Source organism: Haliotis rubra, unplaced genomic scaffold (assembly GCF_003918875.1).
Source record: "Haliotis rubra isolate DU_JTF1 unplaced genomic scaffold, ASM391887v1 Scf24, whole genome shotgun sequence".
Classification (NCBI taxonomy): domain Eukaryota; kingdom Metazoa; phylum Mollusca; class Gastropoda; order Lepetellida; family Haliotidae; genus Haliotis; species Haliotis rubra.
In genome coordinates this window covers 583,510-604,827 of record NW_025766447.1, presented here as the reverse complement: position 1 = coordinate 604,827, position 21,318 = coordinate 583,510, and the positions used below count along the sequence as shown (strand labels likewise).

Sequence of the window (21,318 nt, the reverse complement as noted above, 5' to 3'; positions counted from 1 at the left end):
TGATATTATAGCTTAACTTCTAGAATTGTTCTACACAAATGTGATTGAAATAATGGAGGGTTTATTTCTGGAAATCCGATATGGTGGTTGCAAACCATTATCTGAGAGATATCACCACCGAGGACGTCTCAGGTATACACCAATTCGATCCCATGGTCCTCGCACAACAGCTGACAGTTCTCGAGAAGATAAGTCAATCTAACAGATTTTACTTATCTTATAACAATACTTAATAGCTTCATGCTATATATAATTTACTTAAGTTCCTTTTATCATCACAGTACTATGATTATTACATCATACAATATATAAGTTAACAACTCTACAGAGTTTGTTATTATATATATTTACCTTAAGTTATTCATATCTTAAGAGTAATACTATGGTTACATGATAAATGCATTAGCTAACAAACTCTACAGAGTTTTTGGCTATTTTATACATAGCTTAAGTTAATTAAGCTAACAAACTCTACGGAGTTTTACTATTATATAGGTAACTTAAGCTAATTATACCTTAAGCATAGTACTATACTCATATTATTAAAATATATTGGCTAACAAACTCTAAGGAGTTTTGCTATTATATAGGTAGCTTAAGCTTATTCATATCTTAAGCTTAGTACTATGTTTATATCATATAAGTAGATTAGCTAACAAACTCTAAAGAGTTTTTTGCTATTTGGCTTAAGTATCATCATATTTCTAAGCAATATGGTTATATTATAACATGTATTAGCTAACAAACTCTACAGAGTTTTAGCTATTATATATGTAACTTAAGCTTATTCATATCTTAAGCGCAGTACTATGTTTATATCATATAGGTATATTAGCTATCAAAACTCTAAAAGAGGGTTTTGCTATTATATATTTCGCTTAAGTTTCATCATATTTTAAGCTTTATGGTTACATTATAACAAACTCTACGGAGTTCTTGCTATTATATATGTAGCTTAAGTTTTCCTTCATAAGCTCAATACTAGGTTTATATCATAGCTAACAAACTCTAAAGGGTTGTTTTCGCTATTATACAATTAGCTTAAGTTTTCATCATATCTTAAGCAGTATGTTTACATTATAAAGGTATTAGCTAACAAAACTCGACGGAGTTTTGTTATTATATATATATAGCTTAAGTTTCATCATAACTTAAGCTCAGTACTATGTTTTTAACATAAAAAGTATATTAGTTAATAAACTCTAAGGAGTTTATTTTGCTATATACATTTAGCTTAAGTCTAATCTTATCTTAAGCTTAGTACTATGGTTACACTATAAACATATTAGCTAATAAACTCTACAGAGTTTTTTGGCTATTATATATGTAGCTTAAGTTAATAATATCTTAAGCACAATACTATACTCATATTGTAAAATATGTTAGCTAACAAACTCTACGGAGTTCTGCTATTATATATGTAGCTTAAGTTCATTATATCTTAAGCACACTACTATACTCATATTGTAAAATATATTAGCTAACAAACTCTACGGAGTTTTGCTATTATATATGTAGCTTAAGTTAATTATATCTTAAGCACACTACTATACTCATATTGTAAAATATATTAGCTAACAAAACCCTACAGAGTTTTGCTATATATATGTAGCTTAAGTTAATTATATCTTAAGCTCAGTACTATACTAATATTATAATATATATTAGCTAACAAACTCTACAGAGTTTGGCTATTATATATGTAGCTTAAGTTAATTATAGCTTAAGCACAGTACTATACTCATATTATAAAAATATATTAGCTAACAAACTCTACAGAGTTTGGCTATTATATGTGTAGCTTAAGTTAATTATAGCTTAAGCACAGTACTATACTCATATTATAAAAATATATTAGCTAACAAACTCTACAGAGTTTTTTGCTATTATATATATAGCTAAAGCTTATTCATATCTTAAGCTCAGCATTATATCTATATCATATAAGTATATTAACTAACAAACTCTAAAGAGTTTGCTATTATATAATTAGCTTAAGTTTAATCATATCTTAAGCTTAGTACTATGTTATATCTTAAAGTATTTTAGCTAACAAACTCTAAGGAGTTTATACTAGCATATTAACAAGCTTAAGTCTATTAGTCTTAAGCATTGTATTAATGTTATATATACTTTATCATAATAAGTACATGGTAATAACCTTTATATATGGCAGCTGATAAGTTAGCAGCAGGAATTCATCAGTTCAGTGCCTTTATGAAGTTCCCATAGGGTTATTACAATCATCACAGTTCAAATCACTAATTATTAAAAATCCAAAGTATTAGTATTCCCACCTCCGTTCACAGGATGCTACAAGCAAGAGAGCATGAGTCAGGATAAGGAAAATATGTAATTTTGGAGTAAAATTGATATTTTATACTTATCCTGACTCATGAGGTCAGCCCCTCCCATCCTCCCCAAATAACACTTTGGATTTCCTGTAAATTCAAATGTTGGGCTCAGTATATGAGGAGAGAGTGAGGCACATGGGTAGAGGGTGGCTCTCGCTCCCGCTTGTGGAAAGGGAGGTAACTCGTGGTGAATACTAATTAGTGATTTTAAATTGAAGGAGCTTCAATTAGGGAGATACAAGTGTTCCACTATGTTCAAGAAGAAGAAGAAGACAAGCAAAAGAGCATGAGTCAGGATAAGTATAAAATATCAATTTTACTCCAAAAATTACATATTTATATTTTATGTATATCCTTGGTCTAACAATGCTTGGTTACTTGAAGACTGAGAGTTTTTTGGACTTACACATGTTCCACATTGAAGCACATGTAAAACATTTGCTGTTGGCCCAGGCAAGTGACTCAGTTCACCCAGCAATGACTGTTAAGCTTCCTGCATCACACAGGCAGCTTGGGTTGTATACTCCCCAGGGAGAGGGGAATGAATATCAATTGCACATTGATCCATTGACATGAATAATAATGTTGGAGCATGGAGCGAAACAGTCTGTGTCTTTGGAAGCTAGTACAAAATATGTACAAAACATTTACTGAGTGATGTTTTTGAGGAGTGATATATCCTTGTTATGGCTAAACACTGATCAGCACTTTTGTGACCAATTACGATGATGCTATGTAAGAGTGATATATCCATGTTGTATACAGAGTGATATAACCTTGATCTATAGAGTGATATATCCATGTTGTATACAGAGTGATATAGCCTTGATCTATAGAGTGATATATCCATGTATAAAGACCTATATCCCTGTTGTATAAAGAGTCATATAGCTTTGTTCTTAGCCTTTGTCCAAGGCTGTACTGAATGCTGAGTCCATGGATGTATAGTGATTCTATCTTTCGAAAAGGCAAGTCTAGATAAGAGGACAGTACCTCAGTTTGTTATTTATCATTTTTTAGAAATTATCATCAAAACTCTTAATTATGACCTTAGAGACTTGTGCAAGTCTACCTTGTTTATAAAGAGTCATATAGTCTTGTTTTTATACAGTATTATATATTTCTATTGTATAGTGATACAGCCATGTATAAAGAGTGATATAGTCTTGTATAAAGAGCATTACAGACGTGTATACAGGGTGATATAGCCCTGTATACAGAGTGATATAGCCTCATATACAGAGTGATATAGCCTTGTATACAGAGTGATATAGCCTCGAGTGCAATACCCATGGTGCAGTGGCAGGCATGTCTCATGTCCTACACACGGTCTCAGGATAGTCATCTATCTCCTTTGATTGCCCATCATTGATTGGAGCATGTTCGATGTCCTTGGGGTCAAGTGGTTCATGGATTCTCATGTTTTAGGATCACATCCAATTTGTATTATTAGCACAGATAGCCTGCAGATATTCTATAGAATGGGGCCTGGCCAACTGGAAGGGTCAGTGGCAATATATGCGCTGTCCAGTACATGGTATCTGACTCATCAAACATTAAAAGTTGGGAGCTGCTAGTGTGTGTTGAATGACACTATACCATGATGTTTTATGACTGTTTTATGCCCGGTGCTTTGTGTGATGTGAATGGATACCTTGGGGAAGATATACCCAATCTACCAACGATACTTGGGTTCAGAGGGGTGTTCAGAAGATGTCTTGTAAAGTCTGAACAACTGAGATAGCTTCAAGGTGCTCTTTGTTTTTAGGTAGGATGCTAACTAGCTACTCATCAGCTTAAGAATAATCAGATGTTAGAGTGAGGCCTCTGACTGGTTCTCCAGTACATTGCCTTTGTCTTCTGGGATGGAGGCTAGGTAATGTGGAAGTTGTATAGTGTAGGCTAGGTAATGTGGAAGTTCTATAGTGTATTCTAGGTAATGTGGAGGTTGTATAGTGTAGGCTAGGTAATGTGGAAGTTCTATAGTGTATTCTAGGTAATGTGGAGGTTGTAAAGTGCTAGGTAATGTGCAGGCTAGGCTAGGTAATGTGGAAGTTGTATAGTGTAGGCTAGGTAATGTGGAGGTTGTAAAGTGCAGGCTAGGTAATGTGGAAGTTGTATAGTGTAGGCTAGGTAATGTGGAAGTTGTATAGTGTAGGCTAGGTAATGTGGAAGTTCTGTAGTGTATGCTAGGTAATGTGGAAGTTGTAAAGTGTAGGCTAGGTAATGTGGAAGTTGTATAGTGTAGGCTAGGTAATGTGGAAGTTGTATAGTGTAGGCTAGGTAATGTGGAAGTTGTATAGTGCAGGCTAGGTAATGTGGAAGTTGTATAGTGTAGGCTAGGTAATGTGGAAGTTGTATAGTGTATGCTAGGTAATGTGGAAGTTGTATAGTGTAGGCTAGGTAACATGGAAGTTGTATAGTGTATGCTAGGTAATGTGGAGGTTGTATAGTGTAGGCTAGGTAACGTGGAAGTTGTATAGTGTAGGCTAGGTAATGTGGAAGTTGTAAAGTGTAGGCTAGGTAATGTGGAGGTTGTATAGTGTAGGCTAGGTAATGTGGATTGGAAGTTGTATAGTGTGGAGGCTAGGTAACGTGGAAGTTGTATAGTGTAGGCTAGGTAATGTGGAAGTTGTATAGTGTAGGCTAGGTAATGTGGAGGTTGTATAGTGTAGGCTAGGTAATGTGGAGGTTGTATAGTGTAGGCTAGGTAATGTGGAGGTTGTATAGTGTAGGTTAGGTAACATGGAGGTTGTATAGTGTAGGCTAGGTAATGTGGAGGTTGTAAAGTGTAGGCTAGGTAATGTGGAGGTTGTATAGTGTAGGCTAGGTAATGTGGAGGTTGTATAGTGTAGGCTAGGTAATGTGGAGGTTGTATAGTGTAGGCTACTTCTGACAACACTGGTCAGAGCAGCTCTGTCATACAAACCCTGAAACGTGTATATTCAATACTCCCCATTAAGTCCATAATATTTGGCAGATTGAGGTTACTGCACTTATCCTTGTAGTGCAGTTTTCGATTTGTTTCTGAAAATGATGAGAGTCCGTTATTAAGATAACTTGATATATATGTACGTTTTTGTAAGGCATTTCATTGCAGAGGCTAGATGTCAATCTACATGCAGCTAGCTCTACATCATTAGTTTATAAGATGTTGTTTGTTTTGATATTTTTACTTGTTTGAATTCTAGCAGGTTTAACTAAGCTGCCTGTGTAACGGGGTTGTCAATCTTACAGCCTATAGACAAACAGTTGTATACGTTTACCTAGTATCAGTACTTCAGTTATAATAGGTATAACAAATGTTGACATTTGGATTTGGGAGACAGGTTCCTCATCGCCCTGCTTTTTTTGTACTCGGTGACTTGAACCCATCTGACCTTGGTAAAAATGCTGATGTAAGAATGGAAAGATGAATATGATTTAGTTTTTGAGTCCTTCTTCTTGTACCACCATGTTGACATGAAGGCAGGTGGTATTACATGTCCAGTGATGGTATATTGTAGTTGTAGCCTACTTGAGTGGAGTCACAAGTCGCACTTTACCCCAGAACTACTAGACTAACAACTAGTCTTTGAAATGAACTTATTTTACAGAAAAACAGTTCGTAGGAAAATAAATATAATATAATGAAAAGGAGCCCTGAGAGTTTCTTCATTTTAAGAAACGAAGATTTGGAAATCTAGACTTGCCACATTTTCTTGACTTGCATGGGCTTTCTTGGATATGAACTACTTATGAGTGAATACATGATTAATAAAATATTTATTGATTTCTCAGCAAAATCATGTTTATTTCATCTCGTGACCTAGAACGCTGCCATTTTCACTTGTGGCAGTGAGTCATGTGAATGCTGACCTCTCTTCGTCTCCACAACGTATATATGTATGGCGACATGGACAGTGTGTCTTGTATTGCAGCAGTGACTGTGTCTGATTATTGATGATATGTTGTAGAATGATGTAATACATTCATTGGAATGATGAGACTTCTGGTAGTAATGTTGTGCATGGACACTGTGTCTGACTTTATCAATCAGGAAAGCAGACCACTGCTTGGTGCAGCCAGATTTGATTTCACCAGAACTGCTGCACTTAAACACCCACCAGGTCAGGGTGATGTATGCAAGTCCAGAGACTGCTGAAGCACTGCTACTGCTCAGCTTCACCCAAATCTGGATTTATGTAGAAACTTTTAGTCTGATATGAACTGTGGATGAGTTTTAACTCACAGTGTGGCCAGCTTTGTATACAGTGTGAGTCGGCTTTCAAGTTTGAGGACACATTGTGAAATAAATCAAAACACGAGACGTGGTCAGGGTTGGTGGTGGGTCTATCGAATACCTGTTGACTAACTTACAGTTTTTGAAATCTATACCATACACTTCTATCCGCTAAATATTTGTATTCCTGATGCTGAACTAGAGCCGGCTAGTCCTTCTTTTTTATTATCTTTCTTGGTTTTTGGTTTACTAAAATTCATATATCACCATCATTGTACAGGAGTAGGTATTTGGAGGCAGAATAGGTTCATAAGACCCCATGCCTAGTCTGTTGCACAGTCACGAACCAAATAGATTCCTTCTGCCGAGCAGTTTCTGCAGTGCAGCAGCACTAAATAAAGCAATGTGTAGATTTCCTCAGGTTCTGAATCTCACTTGTCACTGTTTTTTTTTTTTACAATTCAAATGGAATTATTTGTTTCTAGCAAAATTATGTATATTCAAGAACTAAATGTTAGTCTACCCCATGCAAGTCTCATAGGCTAGACTAGATGAGGCTTGTTACAGTGTGAGACATGGCTTGTCTGACCCATCTCACTCACTCACTCACTCACTCACTCACTCGACTTTAAACATGCATCAAATATACATGTTTAACCATGTATATTGTTACCTAATGACAACTTGGTAGAGTTTATCAACTTTCAACATAACTTTCTGCAAGTGCGCCAGCTAGTCTTTGTCAGTGTCATCTGCAGTGTTTGATTGGTTAGAATAGGTTAAGTCTGTAGCCAGTGTTGACAGATGTGCCGTTGCCTACAGTCTGCAGTATCCTGATGACTGTTTTAATCACCTCCATCTCCACCAGTTTCCTCCACAGGGCTGTGTGTTATCCCTAATTGCTGCTTGAGTCTCCCTGGGGTAGCATGTGCACTATCAGCCATGAGTATTCTGGAGGCTGCCAGTAATCAGTGATAAGAACCATAGCATGGGATAGTTTGATATCATTGTCCTGCTTCAAAGAATTCTGATCTGCCTGCTTCTATTTCTGTCTCAAGGCCCAGAATAGATTCAGGAGGTGCCATAACCACAGACACGTGTGGGACTTGCTCCCTTCACACTGACACCCCTTGCCTCTGGTTCCTCTCCACAACACCCTCATAACCTCATATATGGCTCAACTTACCCCTGCTCCCCACCACTCCCTAAAAATAACCCGAAAAGTGTTATCTTTCTTGCGCGGAGGAAAATGTTAGACACATATTCACCCTCTTCATGGACCGACTCAGATACAACACCCTTAGCTAGGAGCTTCTCGAGCTCTACGTCAATGATAGCACATTCCTGAGCGTTAAACTGAATAGGGTTTGGAACACGACTTTGACAGGGTATAGTGTCAAATTCAATAAGGCAACCTTGCACAGTTTGTAGGACAAAGGGGTCAGATGTAAGTTTCTCCCACTCATTAACATGAAATCGAAGTCTACCAGCAAGAGTAGCATCACTGTGACAGCTTACCTCTGAGTCTCCTGTAGATGCGCTCAGTATCTCCTGTCCATCTCGAACTTCCTCCTCTTTAAGTTCGGCTGACCTCTCCCTAAAAAACCTTTGCCACGACCGTAGCCAGGACCAGTATATCTGCGAGAGGCGGGCTGTCCCCTGCTTCCGTGGGTTACAGGCGGGCGGTCTGACCTGTGGCCATGGTAACCACCAGAAGCGAGTTGGTTGCTGACCTTGTTAGTGATGGTCAAGGTTTTCACTGTCTCAGCCAGGTCGTCTCCAAATAGCAGGGTTGACATTGGTGCTTGTGGCGAACACAGCTGCTGGTATTGTGTGTTCAGAGACGGACGGAGGAGCTCACGTCGTCTGAGGTTCAGTTCAGTGTTCACATGTGCCAGAAAGGAAATGCAGTCTGTCGTCTTTTTGGCAAGACTGCTCACATCAAGCTTCGCCAAAGAGATTTCTCCTTGTTTAACTTTAAGGAGAGTATTTGCCACTTGCAACGCTGGTACTGTGGCCTTTATAATGCCAGTCTGCAACTTCTGCAGTTTAATGTCATTGGATCGGGACTGTCCCCCGAAGCTTAGTCCATATTTCAGCATTCACCCGAGTGGGCTGAAGCTTCTCACAGTTCTTAGGCCTTACATATTCCTGGCTCTTGTCCTTGAACTTCTCCTCAGGCATTGTTTTGAACATCATTTTGTTCATTGCCCCTGCCAACTTGGCGTGAATAGGAGCACCAACACTGTCGTCTGATGTGAAATCGTCAATCAGAGACTCGAAGAAATCCTCCTCAGCTTCACAGTCTTTCTCCTGAATTTCACAATTCACAAAATCATGATCCTCCTGACACTCTGACGGTTTATCTAGGAGGTGGTGAATACACACTCTGTGTATTGGGGCGGAGTCACTGAACAACTTCGTCCATGTCGGCCTCACTCTCTCGAGCCGGGTCTCTCAGCACTGGTGCTGGGAGTTGCATAATCCGACCTATGCTTTCGCCACCTTTCCTTTTCACGCCTGTCTGTGACCAGCCTTGCTATCGTTGCCAATGTAACTTCGCAACTCTGTCTCCAAACATGGAGAAGGATGATGCCATTCCTTCAATTAATTGTTGAGTTTTTAAATTTTGCGCCATAACGGCGGACAGCATCTTGACATGCTCTGTCTCTGCCATGTCCCCTGTAGGGATGGTCAACTTCGGCCTCAGGGTGTGGCTAGTGTCAAACATACCCGTTATCCTGCCAGGCATGTTCTGGTCACCCGATCTGTCCGTCGACCTCACTCACAGGCTCACAGTGTGATGGGGATGGACCAGCTGATTGCAGCATGTTGGTCGCCATTTTTCAAAATGGCTGCTCTCGTCCTGACTTCGCAGGCAAGAAACGTTTCCGGCGGGTATGTCTTCGCTGATGGCCGGCAGTCTAGATGATACCCACTCAAGTGACAATTGTGTCAAATTGAAGTGGCCTCAATTGATAATTGTACCAATTGAGCAAAACACCAGTAATCAAGCGCCGAATTGTCAGAGCTTAATTAGCGTGTATAACTCCTTAGGGTCTCGATTCGTAATGACTCCTGGGCTCGCCTCGTTCTCTCACGTGATCACGATCTACGACGTGATTGGTTGAAATATAACCTCATATATGGCTCAACTTACCCCTGCTCCCCACCACTCCCCATACAGCCCTACTCTGGCTACATGTGGGGCTCCAGCCTTGTCCCAGAAGAGCTCCCTAACTACAACCATAATGGAGTGCAGAACAACGCTTAATTTCAGGCTGGAGCTCCGGCGATCTACACTTGACTCATCAGTCCAGACTTGAGACGAATTTCTTTAATTTATGGTTTACAGTCTGGGAGACCAGTGCGGCTCCAAAGCCAACTACTCTCACCCATGTTTGAAAAGCTTGCCTTACTCCTCCACCATTCAACCCTTCCCCCCTCCCCCAGCCTACCCACTCAACCTGTCCCTGGCTCCCTGCCTCATTCATGGTCTCTTTTGCACATCTCTCCTTGGATACATATGGGGCTCATGAGCTTTTTCACTGCAGAGACTGGTCCCTCCTTTACCTCACCCCCTTTTTTTTTTAACCAAACAAGCTCCTTACTCCTGCATGCAACACCCTGACCTACGCCTGGCCTGCCAAGGACACAAGGGGTACTGATGCAGCTTAAATGTTTCACTTCCCTGTGGCAACGGAGTGATGTGACAACCTGATTTTTATCACAGAAAGTGTGTAGTGATCAGTATATCCTTGTCAATCCTGGCAGCATACATGGTGCATGTTTGTTGAGGGAACAAGGATATGGTAGTCCCGACGCCATGTTGCCAAATATTGAATGGGTTGGGATGAGGAGAACATGGACTCAGATCCCTTCATTTGTAGATGTGAGCTGGGTAGATTACAGAGTCAACATGTGCAGAGCAGGAGCTGGTGTGGGGGCAGGGGACATAATCCTGGGTCAGGGTAGGCAGTCGGGGAAGGAACAGCTTGGTAGGGTGGTGTGCAAACATAACTCAGGGAGGATAGGGTGTTGAGTCAAAGCTGATAATGTTTGATTAGTAACAAGAACTATTCAGTAAGATGGTATTGTGGACACCTTGAATGAAAGGATATCTTATTTCAGTTGATAAATGTTCAAGTTACAATTATTCATGCAGATATTCCAGCTCAGTATCTTCATTGATTAGTGTCATATTTCTAGCAAAGAAGCTTGGGTGAAATAGACAACAGGACACACACTCATCCAGTGCAAGCAGGTGCCCTGAGAGCATTTCCTGGCTAGTAGGGACAAAGGCATATGTGCAGAATGTGTGAAAGGGTAGTGATCCTGTCCAGGCCTTGTTGTGTTGGAGGTGGGCTGAGGGGTCAGGCTAAATATTGATGTTAATCTGTGTACACCTAGATTAGGGAAGACTATACAAACTAGGTGGCTGATGGGATGGATGAAGGCAGGTCAGGGTGATGGATGAAGGCAGGTCAGGGTGATGGTGGGAGGGCAGGTCAGGGTGATGGTGGCAGGGCAGGTCAGAGTGATGGTGGAGGGCAGGTCAGGGTGATGGATGAAGGCAGGTCAGGGTGATGGTGGGAGGGCAGGTCAGGGTGATGGTGGCAGGGCAGGTCAGAGTGATGGTGGAGGGCAGGTCAGGGTGATGGATGAAGGCAGGTCAGGGTGATGGTGGGAGGGCAGGTCAGGGGTGATGGTGGAGGGCAGGTCAGGATGATGATGGTGGAGGGCAGGTCAGGGTGATGGATGAAGGCGGGTCAGGGTGATGGTGGGAGGGCAGGATGATGGTGGTGGAGGGCAGGTCAGGGTGATTGTGGAGGGCAGGTCAGGGGTGATGAATGAAGGCAGGTCAGGATGATGGTGGGAGGAGGCAGGTCAGGGTGGTGGTGGGAGGAGGCAGATCAGGGTGATGGTGGAGGGCAGGTCAGGGGTGATGGATGAAAGGCAGGTCAGGGTGGATGGTGGGAGGGCAGATCAGGAGTGATGGTGGAGAGCAGGTCAGGGAGTGATGGTGGGAGGGCAGGTCAGGAGGGATGAGGTGGGAGGCAGGTCAGGGTGATGGATGAAAGGTAGGACAGGGTGATGGTGGGAGGGGCAGGTCAGGGGTGATGGTGGGAGGAGCAGGTCAGGGTGATGGATGAAGGCAGGTCAGGGTGATGGATGAAGGCAGAAGTCAGGATGATGGTTGGAGGGTAGCAGGTCAGGGCAGTGGTGGGAGTGGCAGGTCAGGGGTTGGTGGGAGGGCAGGTCAGGGGCGATGGTGGGAGAAGCAGGTCAGGGTGATGGTGGGAGGGCAGATCAGGATGATGGTGGAGGAGGGCAGGTCAGGGTGATGGATGAAGGCAGGTCAGGGTGATGGTGGGAGGCAGGATGATGGTGGGAGGGCAGGATGATGGTGGAAGATGGAGCAGGTCAGGAGTGATGGTGGCAGGGCAGGTCAGGGATGATGGTGGAGGGGCAGGTCAGGGTGATGGATGAAGGCAGGTCAGGATGATGAGGTGGGAGGGCAGGGCAGGGTGATGGTGGAAGGCAGGTCAGGGGTGATGGAGGGCAGGTCAGGGTGATGGTGGGAGGGCAGATCAGGGTGATGGTGGGAGGGCAGGTCAGGGTGTGATGGTGGAGAAAGGCAGGTCAGGGGTGATGGTGGGAGGGCAGATCCAGGATGATGGTGGAGAGGGGCAGGTCAGGGTGATGGATGAGAAGGCAGGACAGGGTGATGGTGGGAGGGCAGGTCAGGGTGATGGTAGGAGTGCAGGTCAGAGGCGATGTGGGAGGGTGATGGTGGGAGAAGGGCAGGGCAGGTCAGAGGCGATTGTGGGAGAGACGGCAGGTCAGAGGCTGATGGTGGGAGGGGCAGGTCAGAGAGGCGATGGTGGGAGGAGCAGGTCACAGGCGATGGTGGGAAGGGAGGGCAGGTCAGGGTGATGGTGGGAGGGGCAGGTCAGGGTGATGGTAGGAGGGCAGGTCAGGGTGATGGTGGGAGGGGCAGGTCAGGGTGATGGTGGGAGGGGCAGTGATGGAGGCTGGAGGTAGTGAGTCTGGATGGGAGATGGTTAGACTACGCTAGTGGCTGAATGTATATGATTTTGATAGTAACAAATTATTCCATGGAACTGAAAAGGATCCCTAGTGAGATGGGATCCTGAGGAAATCTAGACTTGCTTCATTTAGGGCTTGGGAAATGGAGGGAGGGCTAGGCAGTGGGAGTAATAACGTGGTTCAGGGACTGTGAGACAGACTAGGAGATGATGAGTGGGGTGGTGAGTGGGTGTGGTGTGGCTGGATATGGATGGGTGGGCAAAGCAAGCAACAGAAGTGATTTACATTTCATTAAGTGTTCAGTATTGTGGGATCAGACTACCAAGCACTGAATCTGTTGTGCTGTCAGGTTAACCAGGCAGAGAACCGGCAGTATCATAGTGGAAAAGTGGGATAGATAGAGTTTCTGTTGATGCAGGGTGTTCTTGCTGTAGCAAGCTGTGACCTGAGGTATGCCACCTTATCTAGAGGAATCCAGGTCGAGCCATTAATAGCCATTAATAGCTTTGTGGGTATATTTAGCAGATAATTGTGTATGGGTTAGAGGGAATGAAGACAGTAGATAACCCAAGGTACAACAGGAGTGCCTTCCTACCCTGATGTGGAACTAAGTATCTGCCACATCTGCTCAATGTGGAACAAAGTATCGGCCCCTGCTGTGGAACTAAGGATCTGTCCCTCTGTCCTTGATGTGGAACTAAGTATCTGGCCCTCTGTCCTTGATGTGGAACAAAGTATTTGCCCTTCTGTCCCTGATGTAGAACAAAGTATCTGCCCCTCTGTCCTTGATGTGGAACTAAGTATCTGCCCCTCTGTCCCTGATGTGGAACTAAGTATCTGCCCCTCTGTCCCTGATGTGGAACTAAGTATCTGCCCCTCTGTCCTTGATGTGGAACTAAGTATCTGCCCCCTCTGCCATTGATGTGGAACTAAGTATCTGCCCCTCTGTCATTGATGTGGAACTAAGTATCTGCCCCTCTGTCCCTGATGTAGAACTAAGTATCTGCCCCTCTGTCATGATGTGGAACAAAGTATCTGCCCCTCTGTCTTGATGTGGAACTAAGTATCTACCCTGCCTGCCATGATGTGGAACAAAGTATCTGCCCCTCCGCCATGATGTGGAACAAAGTATCTGCCCCTCTGCCATGATGTGGAACAAAGTATCTGCCCCACTGCCATGATGTAGAACAAAGTATCTGCCCCTCTAACAGGATGTGGAACTAAGTATCTGCCCCTCTGCCATGATGTGGAACAAACTATCTGCCCCTCTGCCATGATGTAGAACAAAGTATCTGCCCCTCCATGCCATGATGTGGAACAGCATCTGCCATGATGTGGAACAAAGTATCTGCCCCCTCTGCCATGATGTGGAACAAAGTATCTGCCCTCTCTGCCATGATGTGGAACAAAGTATCTGCCCCTCTGCCATGATGTAGGAACAAAGCATCTGCCCCTCTGTCTTGATGTGGAACAAAGTATCTGCCCTGCCTGCCATGATGTAGAACAAAGTATCTACCCCACTGCCATGATGTAGAACAAAGTATCTGCCCCTCTAACAGGATGTGGAACAAAGTATCTGCCCTTCTGCCATGATGTGGAACAAACTATCTGCCCCTCTGCCATGATGTGGAACAAACTATCTGCCCCTCTGCCATGATGTGGAACAAAGTATCTGCCCCTCTGCCATGATGTGGAACAAAGTATCTGCCCCTCCGCCATGATGTGGAACAAAGTATCTGCCCCTCCGCCATGATGTGGAACAAAGTATCTGCCCCTCTGCCATGATGTAGAAGTATCTCCTCTGCCTGCCCCAATGTGTTTTTAGTTGCATCTATCATTTTGTATCAGTTATTTGTTTGACACTTCACTTATTCACATAACCTTTAGAATATTTAGTCAGCTGTTGGAGAAAATATGACACATAGTAGATATCATCTATTCCTGATTTGTTTGCCAACTGAACATTATATTTTGCATTGGATGTACACACCAATGCCATGTGTGTATGCTAACACCTATACAAGGAAATATTCCATTGATCTGTGCACACACCTATACCATGTATATAAGGAAATATTACCTGTCGATATGTGCACACACCTATATTATGTATGAGGAAATATTACCTGTCAGTATGTGCACACACCTATACCATGTATAGGAGGAAATATTACAATGTGTACAAAGATATGTAACCCATTTATGTGTGCACACCCCTGTATCCCATATATGCTATTCACATATCCCACACACCTATATCATCTAAAGTCCACTGTGTACATACCCCTATACCATGTATACAAGGATATATAACCCATCCATGTGTGCACTCGTCTGTACCATGTATACAAGGATATATAACCCATCCATGTGTGCACTCATCTGTACCATGTATACAAGGATATATAACCCATCCATGTGTGCACTCACCTGTACCATGTATACAAGGATATATAACCCATCCATGTGTGCACTCATCTGTACCATGTATACAAGGATATATAACCCGTCCATGTGTGCGCTCATCTGTACCATGTATACAAGGATATATAACCCATCCATGTGTGAACTCACCTGTACCATGTGTACAAGGATATATAACCCATCCATGTGTGCACTCACCTGTACCATGTATACAAGGATATATAACCCATCCATGTGTGCACTCACCTGTACCATGTATACAAGGATATATAACCCATCCATGTGTGCACTCATCTGTACCATGTATATAAGGATATATAACCCATCCATGTGTGCACTCACCTGTACCATGTATACAAGGATATATAACCCATCCATGTGTGCACTCACCTGTACCATGTATACAAGGATATATAACCCATCCATGTGTGCACTCACCTGTACCATGTATACAAGGATATATAACCCATCCATGTGTGCACTCACCTGTACCATGTATACAAGGATATATAACCCATCCATGTGTGCACTCACCTGTACCATGTATACAAGGATATATAACCCATCCATGTGTGCACTCACCTGTACCATGTATATAAGGATATATAACCCATCCATGTGTGCACTCACCTGTACCATGTATACAAGGATATATAACCCATCCATGTGTGCACTCACCTGTACCATGTATATAAGGATATATAACCCATCCATGTGTGCACTCACCTGTACCATGTATACAAGGATATATAACCCATCCATGTGTGCACTCACCTGTACCATGTATATAAGGATATATAACCCATCCATGTGTGCACTCATCTGTACCATATATACAAGGATATATAACCCATCCATGTGTGCACTCATCTGTACCATATATATAGGATATATAACCCATCCATGTGTGCACTCATCACCATATATCCATATGTGCACTCATCTGTACCATGTATACAAGGATATATAACCCATCCATGTGTGCACTCATCTGTACCATGTATACAAGGATATATAACCCATCCATGTGTGCACTCATCTGTACCATGTATACAAGGATATATAACCCATCCATGTGTGCACTCACCTGTACCATGTATACAAGGATATATAACCCATCCATGTGTGCACTCATCTGTACCATGTATACAAGGATATATAACCCGTCCATGTGTGCACTCATCTGTACCATGTATACAAGGATATATAACCCGTCCATGTGTGCACTCACCTGTACCATGTATACAAGGATATATAACCCATCCATGTGTGCACTCACCTGTACCATGTATACAAGGATATATAATCCATCCATGTGTGCACTCATCTGTACCATGTATATAAGGATATATAATCCAGCCATGTGTGCACTCATCTGTACCATGTATACAAGGATATATAACCCATCCATGTGTGCACTCATCTGTACCATGTACACAAGGGTATACTGGTGCATACAGCATTGAAATTTATTGGGAGAATGTGATTTTCTCAGATGAAAGTTCTGTGTAGCTGTTTCCTAATACACTGAAATTCTGGACCAAACAAACTGAAAAACCTGTATATTAGCGCCCAAAGTACAGTCCGAAATTTAACGTGTGGGGTGGCATATCTGTGTTAGGGGCAACGCCCCTCTGTGTATTTGAAGGGAATATGATCAGTGAGCGGTACACAGATATTCTCGAGGGACATTTACTTCCATCTGCTCACATGTTCTATGGAAATATTTGGATTTTCCAGCATGACAACGACCCAAAACATCGTTCAAAGCATTCACAGGCCTGGTTTCGGACCCAAAATATGACATTATTAGATTGGCCAAATAATAGCCCTGACCTAAATCCAATAGAAAATGTTTGGGGACTTATGAAGGAAAGTGTCAATAAGAAAAATCTGACAAATATTGCTGAAATGAAAGAAGAGGTGGTCCGATATTGGGACAGCGTGGACCACGACTTTCTAACTTCTTTGATCAGTAGTATGCCCCTCCGCATTGAAGTCTGCATTGCTGCCCATGGTGAATTGACAAAATACTAACTGTTCACCTGTCTTTGAATCTGGAGTAGGTTCTGCTAATATTCACATTTAATACGTGAGTAATGAGTGAATTTTTTTTTTAAAATTACTGTCTTAAATTCTCAATAATTTCTGGTTGTACTATATATATACCCCTGTACCATGTATATAAGGATATGTCACTGGTTCCTGGTTCCTGGTTCCACTACCATGAATAAATGGGTTTGTAGATCCTTCTTTGTGTGTATACTGTGATGATTCTTTGTGGAATTCTTCCAAGGGACATGTTTTGTGTCCCCAGATATGCTATTGCTGATGATGCCTACCGGTCGATGCGGGACAGAAACCTGGATCAATGTATCATCATCTCCGGGGAGAGCGGCTCCGGCAAAACTGGTGGGTAGACATAGTTGAGTGGATAGATATTGTACAGGGATGGATGGGTAGACATCATGGAGGGATGAGTGGGTAGATATTATACAAGGATGGATGGGTAGACATCATGGAGGAATGAATGGATGGGTAGACATCATGTGGGTAGATATACAAGGATGGATGGGTACATATTATACAAGAATGGATGGGTGAACATGGAGACATCATGGAGGAATGAGTGGGTAGATATTATACAAGGATGGATGGGTAGACATCGAGTGGGTAGATGAATGGGTACATATTATACAAGAATGGATGGGTGGAGATATTATCATGGAGGAACATGGAGGAATGAGTGGGTAGATATTATACAAGGATGGATGGGTAGACATCATGGAGGAATGAGAGTGGGTAGATGGGATAGATATTATACAAGGATGGATGGGTAGACATGGAGGAATAATGAGTGGGTAGATATTATACAAGGATGGATGGGTAGACATCATGGAGGAATGAGTGGTAGATATTATACAAGGATGGATGGGTAGACATCATGGAGGAATGAGTGGGTAGATATTATACAAGAATGGATGGGTAGACATGGAGGAATGAGTGGGTAGATATTATACAAGGATGGATGGGTAGGCATCATGGAGGAATGAGTGGGTATGGATGGATAGACATGGAGGAATGAATGGGTAGAATATTATACATGGAATGGAGTGGGTAGATATTATACAAGGATGGATGGGTAGACATCATGGAGGAATGAGTGGAGTAGATATTATACAAGGAATGGATGGGGATGGGTAGACATGGAGGAATGAGTGGGTAGATATTATACAAGGATGGATGGGTAGACATCATGGAGGAATGAATGGGTAGATATTATACAAGGATGGATGGGTAGACATGGAGGAATGAATGTGGGTAGATATTATACAAGAATGGATGGGTAGACATCATGGAGGAATGAGTGGGTAGATATTATACAAGGATGGATGGGTAGACATCATGGAGGAATGAGTGGGTAGATATTATACAAGGATGGATGGGTAGACATGGAGGAATGAGTGGGTAGATATTATACAAGGATGGATGGGTAGACATCATGGAGGGAATGAATGGGTAGATATTATACAAGGATGGATGGGTAGACATGGAGGAGAATGAGTGGGTAGATATTATACAAGGATGGATGGGTAGACATCATGGAGGAATGGGTAGATAGTGGGTAGATAATGTAGAAAAGGACAAGTGGATAGGCATTGTAGGGGACAACTGTTGGTAGATCGATGGAGGGAATCATGGAGTGAGGGGAGGGAAGATTGTGTTCAGTTGGTAGAGTTCTACTGATACCACCATTTGAATGACGGATGATGACCCAAACTAGCACAGGGCTGGGCATAGTATAGTGAAACCAGCACAGTTATAGTAAAGTGTGTGTAATATAGTTGTGTAATATATTCATGTAAATATCATGCAGTGTTGCAGAGGCCAGCAAGGTGATCATGCAGTATGTTACTTGGAGGTGTCGAGGAAGGGACAGGACATCGACCGGAGTCAAGAACAGCTGCTGCAGTCAAACCCAGTCCTTGAAGGTAAGCACTGGAGGCTTGAACAAAGATAGGCATGCCCAGTCCTTGAAGGTAAGCACTGGAGGCTTGAACAAGATAGACATGCCCAGTCCTTGAAGGTAAGCACTGGAGGCTTAAACAAACGATAGGCATGCGCAGTCCTTGAAGGTAAGCATTGGAGCCTTGAACAAAGATAGGCATGCCCAGTCCTTGAATGTAGGCACTGGAGGCTTGAACAAAGATAGGCATGCCCAGTCCTTGAAGGTAAGCACTGGAGGCTTGAACAAAGATAGGCATGCCCAGTCCTTGAAGGTAAGCACTGGAGGCTTGAACAAAGATAGGCATGCCCAGTCCTTGAAGGTAAGCACTGGAGGCTTGAACAAAGATAGGCATGCCCAGTCTTAGGCAGAGGGAAGTTTATCTCATCCTTGAAATCCTTTAAGTTATCAGGGTTAAGGTTTGTCCAGTTCTTGAAAGTCATAGCTGATATTTTCACTTTTGAATATGTTGATCATGACAACCCCATCAATGAGATAAACAGAATACTTGTTATCCAAAGTTAATTATCCTCAACAAAATATGTTATGATATGCATTTTAATTACCCAATGAATGCCTTGTTGAGACAAGTAGATGTATCTTCAGCTATATAAATAATATCTGTGAACAAAAATTGTTCTAAAGTACATTTTCAACATTTGACTTTCAGCATTTGGTAGCATGAAGACTACCAGGAATGACAACTCCTCCAGATTTGTAAGTACTCAGGAAGGGTTATAGTAAGATATTGTTCCAGTTCCACATGTAGCAGTACCATATCACCGAGGGAGGTAATTCACTGTGAGAGCCAACACTGCCCTGATGCAATAACATTGCTACCAAGTGAGCATGGATGTGGATCTAATAGAGCACAGAGTTACTTGTTTCTTAATAACAGGCAGCTATGCAAGTGATCTCCACGGAAGACTGACTGTCGTTCAAGTTAATAATAATAATTCATTCATATAGCGCCTAGTATCCATCTGACTAGTTGCTCACTGGATGCTGTAATCAGAATCTGATTATTATTACCCCGGATAACCCAAGCTGCCTGTTAGGCGCTAGAAGGTTATAGTCAAATGACTAGAGTTATCATTACCATGTGTTTTACTTCTGATCCTCAGTAATCTGTAATTATGTTGTGACATTATGAACACCATAGACTCACTCACCCTGTGAAACAATACACCCCCCACCTTCAGGGATTCCCCCATGCTTGTGGTTGTACATGTGAACTGGGTGGTGGTAGTTTGGTGTAGCCGTGTCTGCCATCATGTCTTGATGGTGGAATCATTGTGGCCACTTTCAGACTCCATTATCTACAAACTCTGGTGAAATAGCTGGAATGTTGTTGACTGCAGAGCAGTGTGTACGTCATTGCTCATGTTACCTGTCAGGTGTGTAGACTGCCACACCCCCATGATGGAAGTTTCTTTGTGTTGACCAGGGCAAGTACATGGACATAGAGTTCGACTTTAAGGGCGACCCCATCGGTGGAGTCATAACAAACTGTAAGTACACATGCATGTACATGCATATTTGACTTGTTTATTAATGAATTACTTGTTTTGTTGCAATATCCAATTTTTCCTTATCCTGACTCATGCTCTTTTTGCTTGTCTTCTTCTTCTTGCGAACATAGTGGAACACTTGTATCTCCCTAATTGAAGCTCCCTTCAATTTAAAATCACTAATTAGTATTCACCACGAGTTACCTCCTTTTCACAAGCGCGGGAACGAGGGCGCCACCTCTACCCATGTGCCTCACTCTCTCCTTCTTCGCCCAGTGAGCTGGACGTGAGAGCGCCTGTGTCTCCCGACACACTATATCCTTTGAAAATATATTTAGTTAGTTACCTGTGTATAGAGCATCTATAGAGGTTTAGCTAGTATCCTTCAAGCGATTATATATTGATATTTTAATTACGTTTTCTACAGTTTATTCACGGGGCGCCCGTGTTTGTTTCAGTGGATTACGTTGATGAAAATTCTGTACTATTGCAGATCACGTTTTTATGCTGCTGCTGATCGCCTTTAATATGATTAATGCGGTAGCCATGTTTATTATATTCACATTGCAGTTCGCGGTACTAATTTATCCAATTCTACCTTTTATTAATATTTACTTCGTTCGCTGGCACGCTTTTAGCGAATGGTCACATATGCAGACTCTAGTATGACTGATACGGAACCCCTCGCCAGTCTACTGCTGTTGGCCGACTCCCCTCCCGTGTGGTGTTCGCTAGAGTGGTGGAGAGGTG

The 21,318-nt window shown here is 42.5% G+C and overlaps 1 protein-coding gene across 1 annotated transcript in view; it reads left to right on the top strand.

Annotated features, from left to right (window-relative positions):
* LOC124278580 (unconventional myosin-Ib-like) overlaps nt 1–21,318 on the top strand; it is a 94,685-nt gene that overhangs the window by 47,269 nt on the left and 26,098 nt on the right. The window contains 5 exon segments of the mRNA XM_046714326.1: nt 17,369–17,463; nt 18,937–18,966; nt 18,969–19,043; nt 19,728–19,774; nt 20,505–20,568. Coding sequence (XP_046570282.1) covers nt 17,369–17,463; nt 18,937–18,966; nt 18,969–19,043; nt 19,728–19,774; nt 20,505–20,568 — 311 coding nt within the window.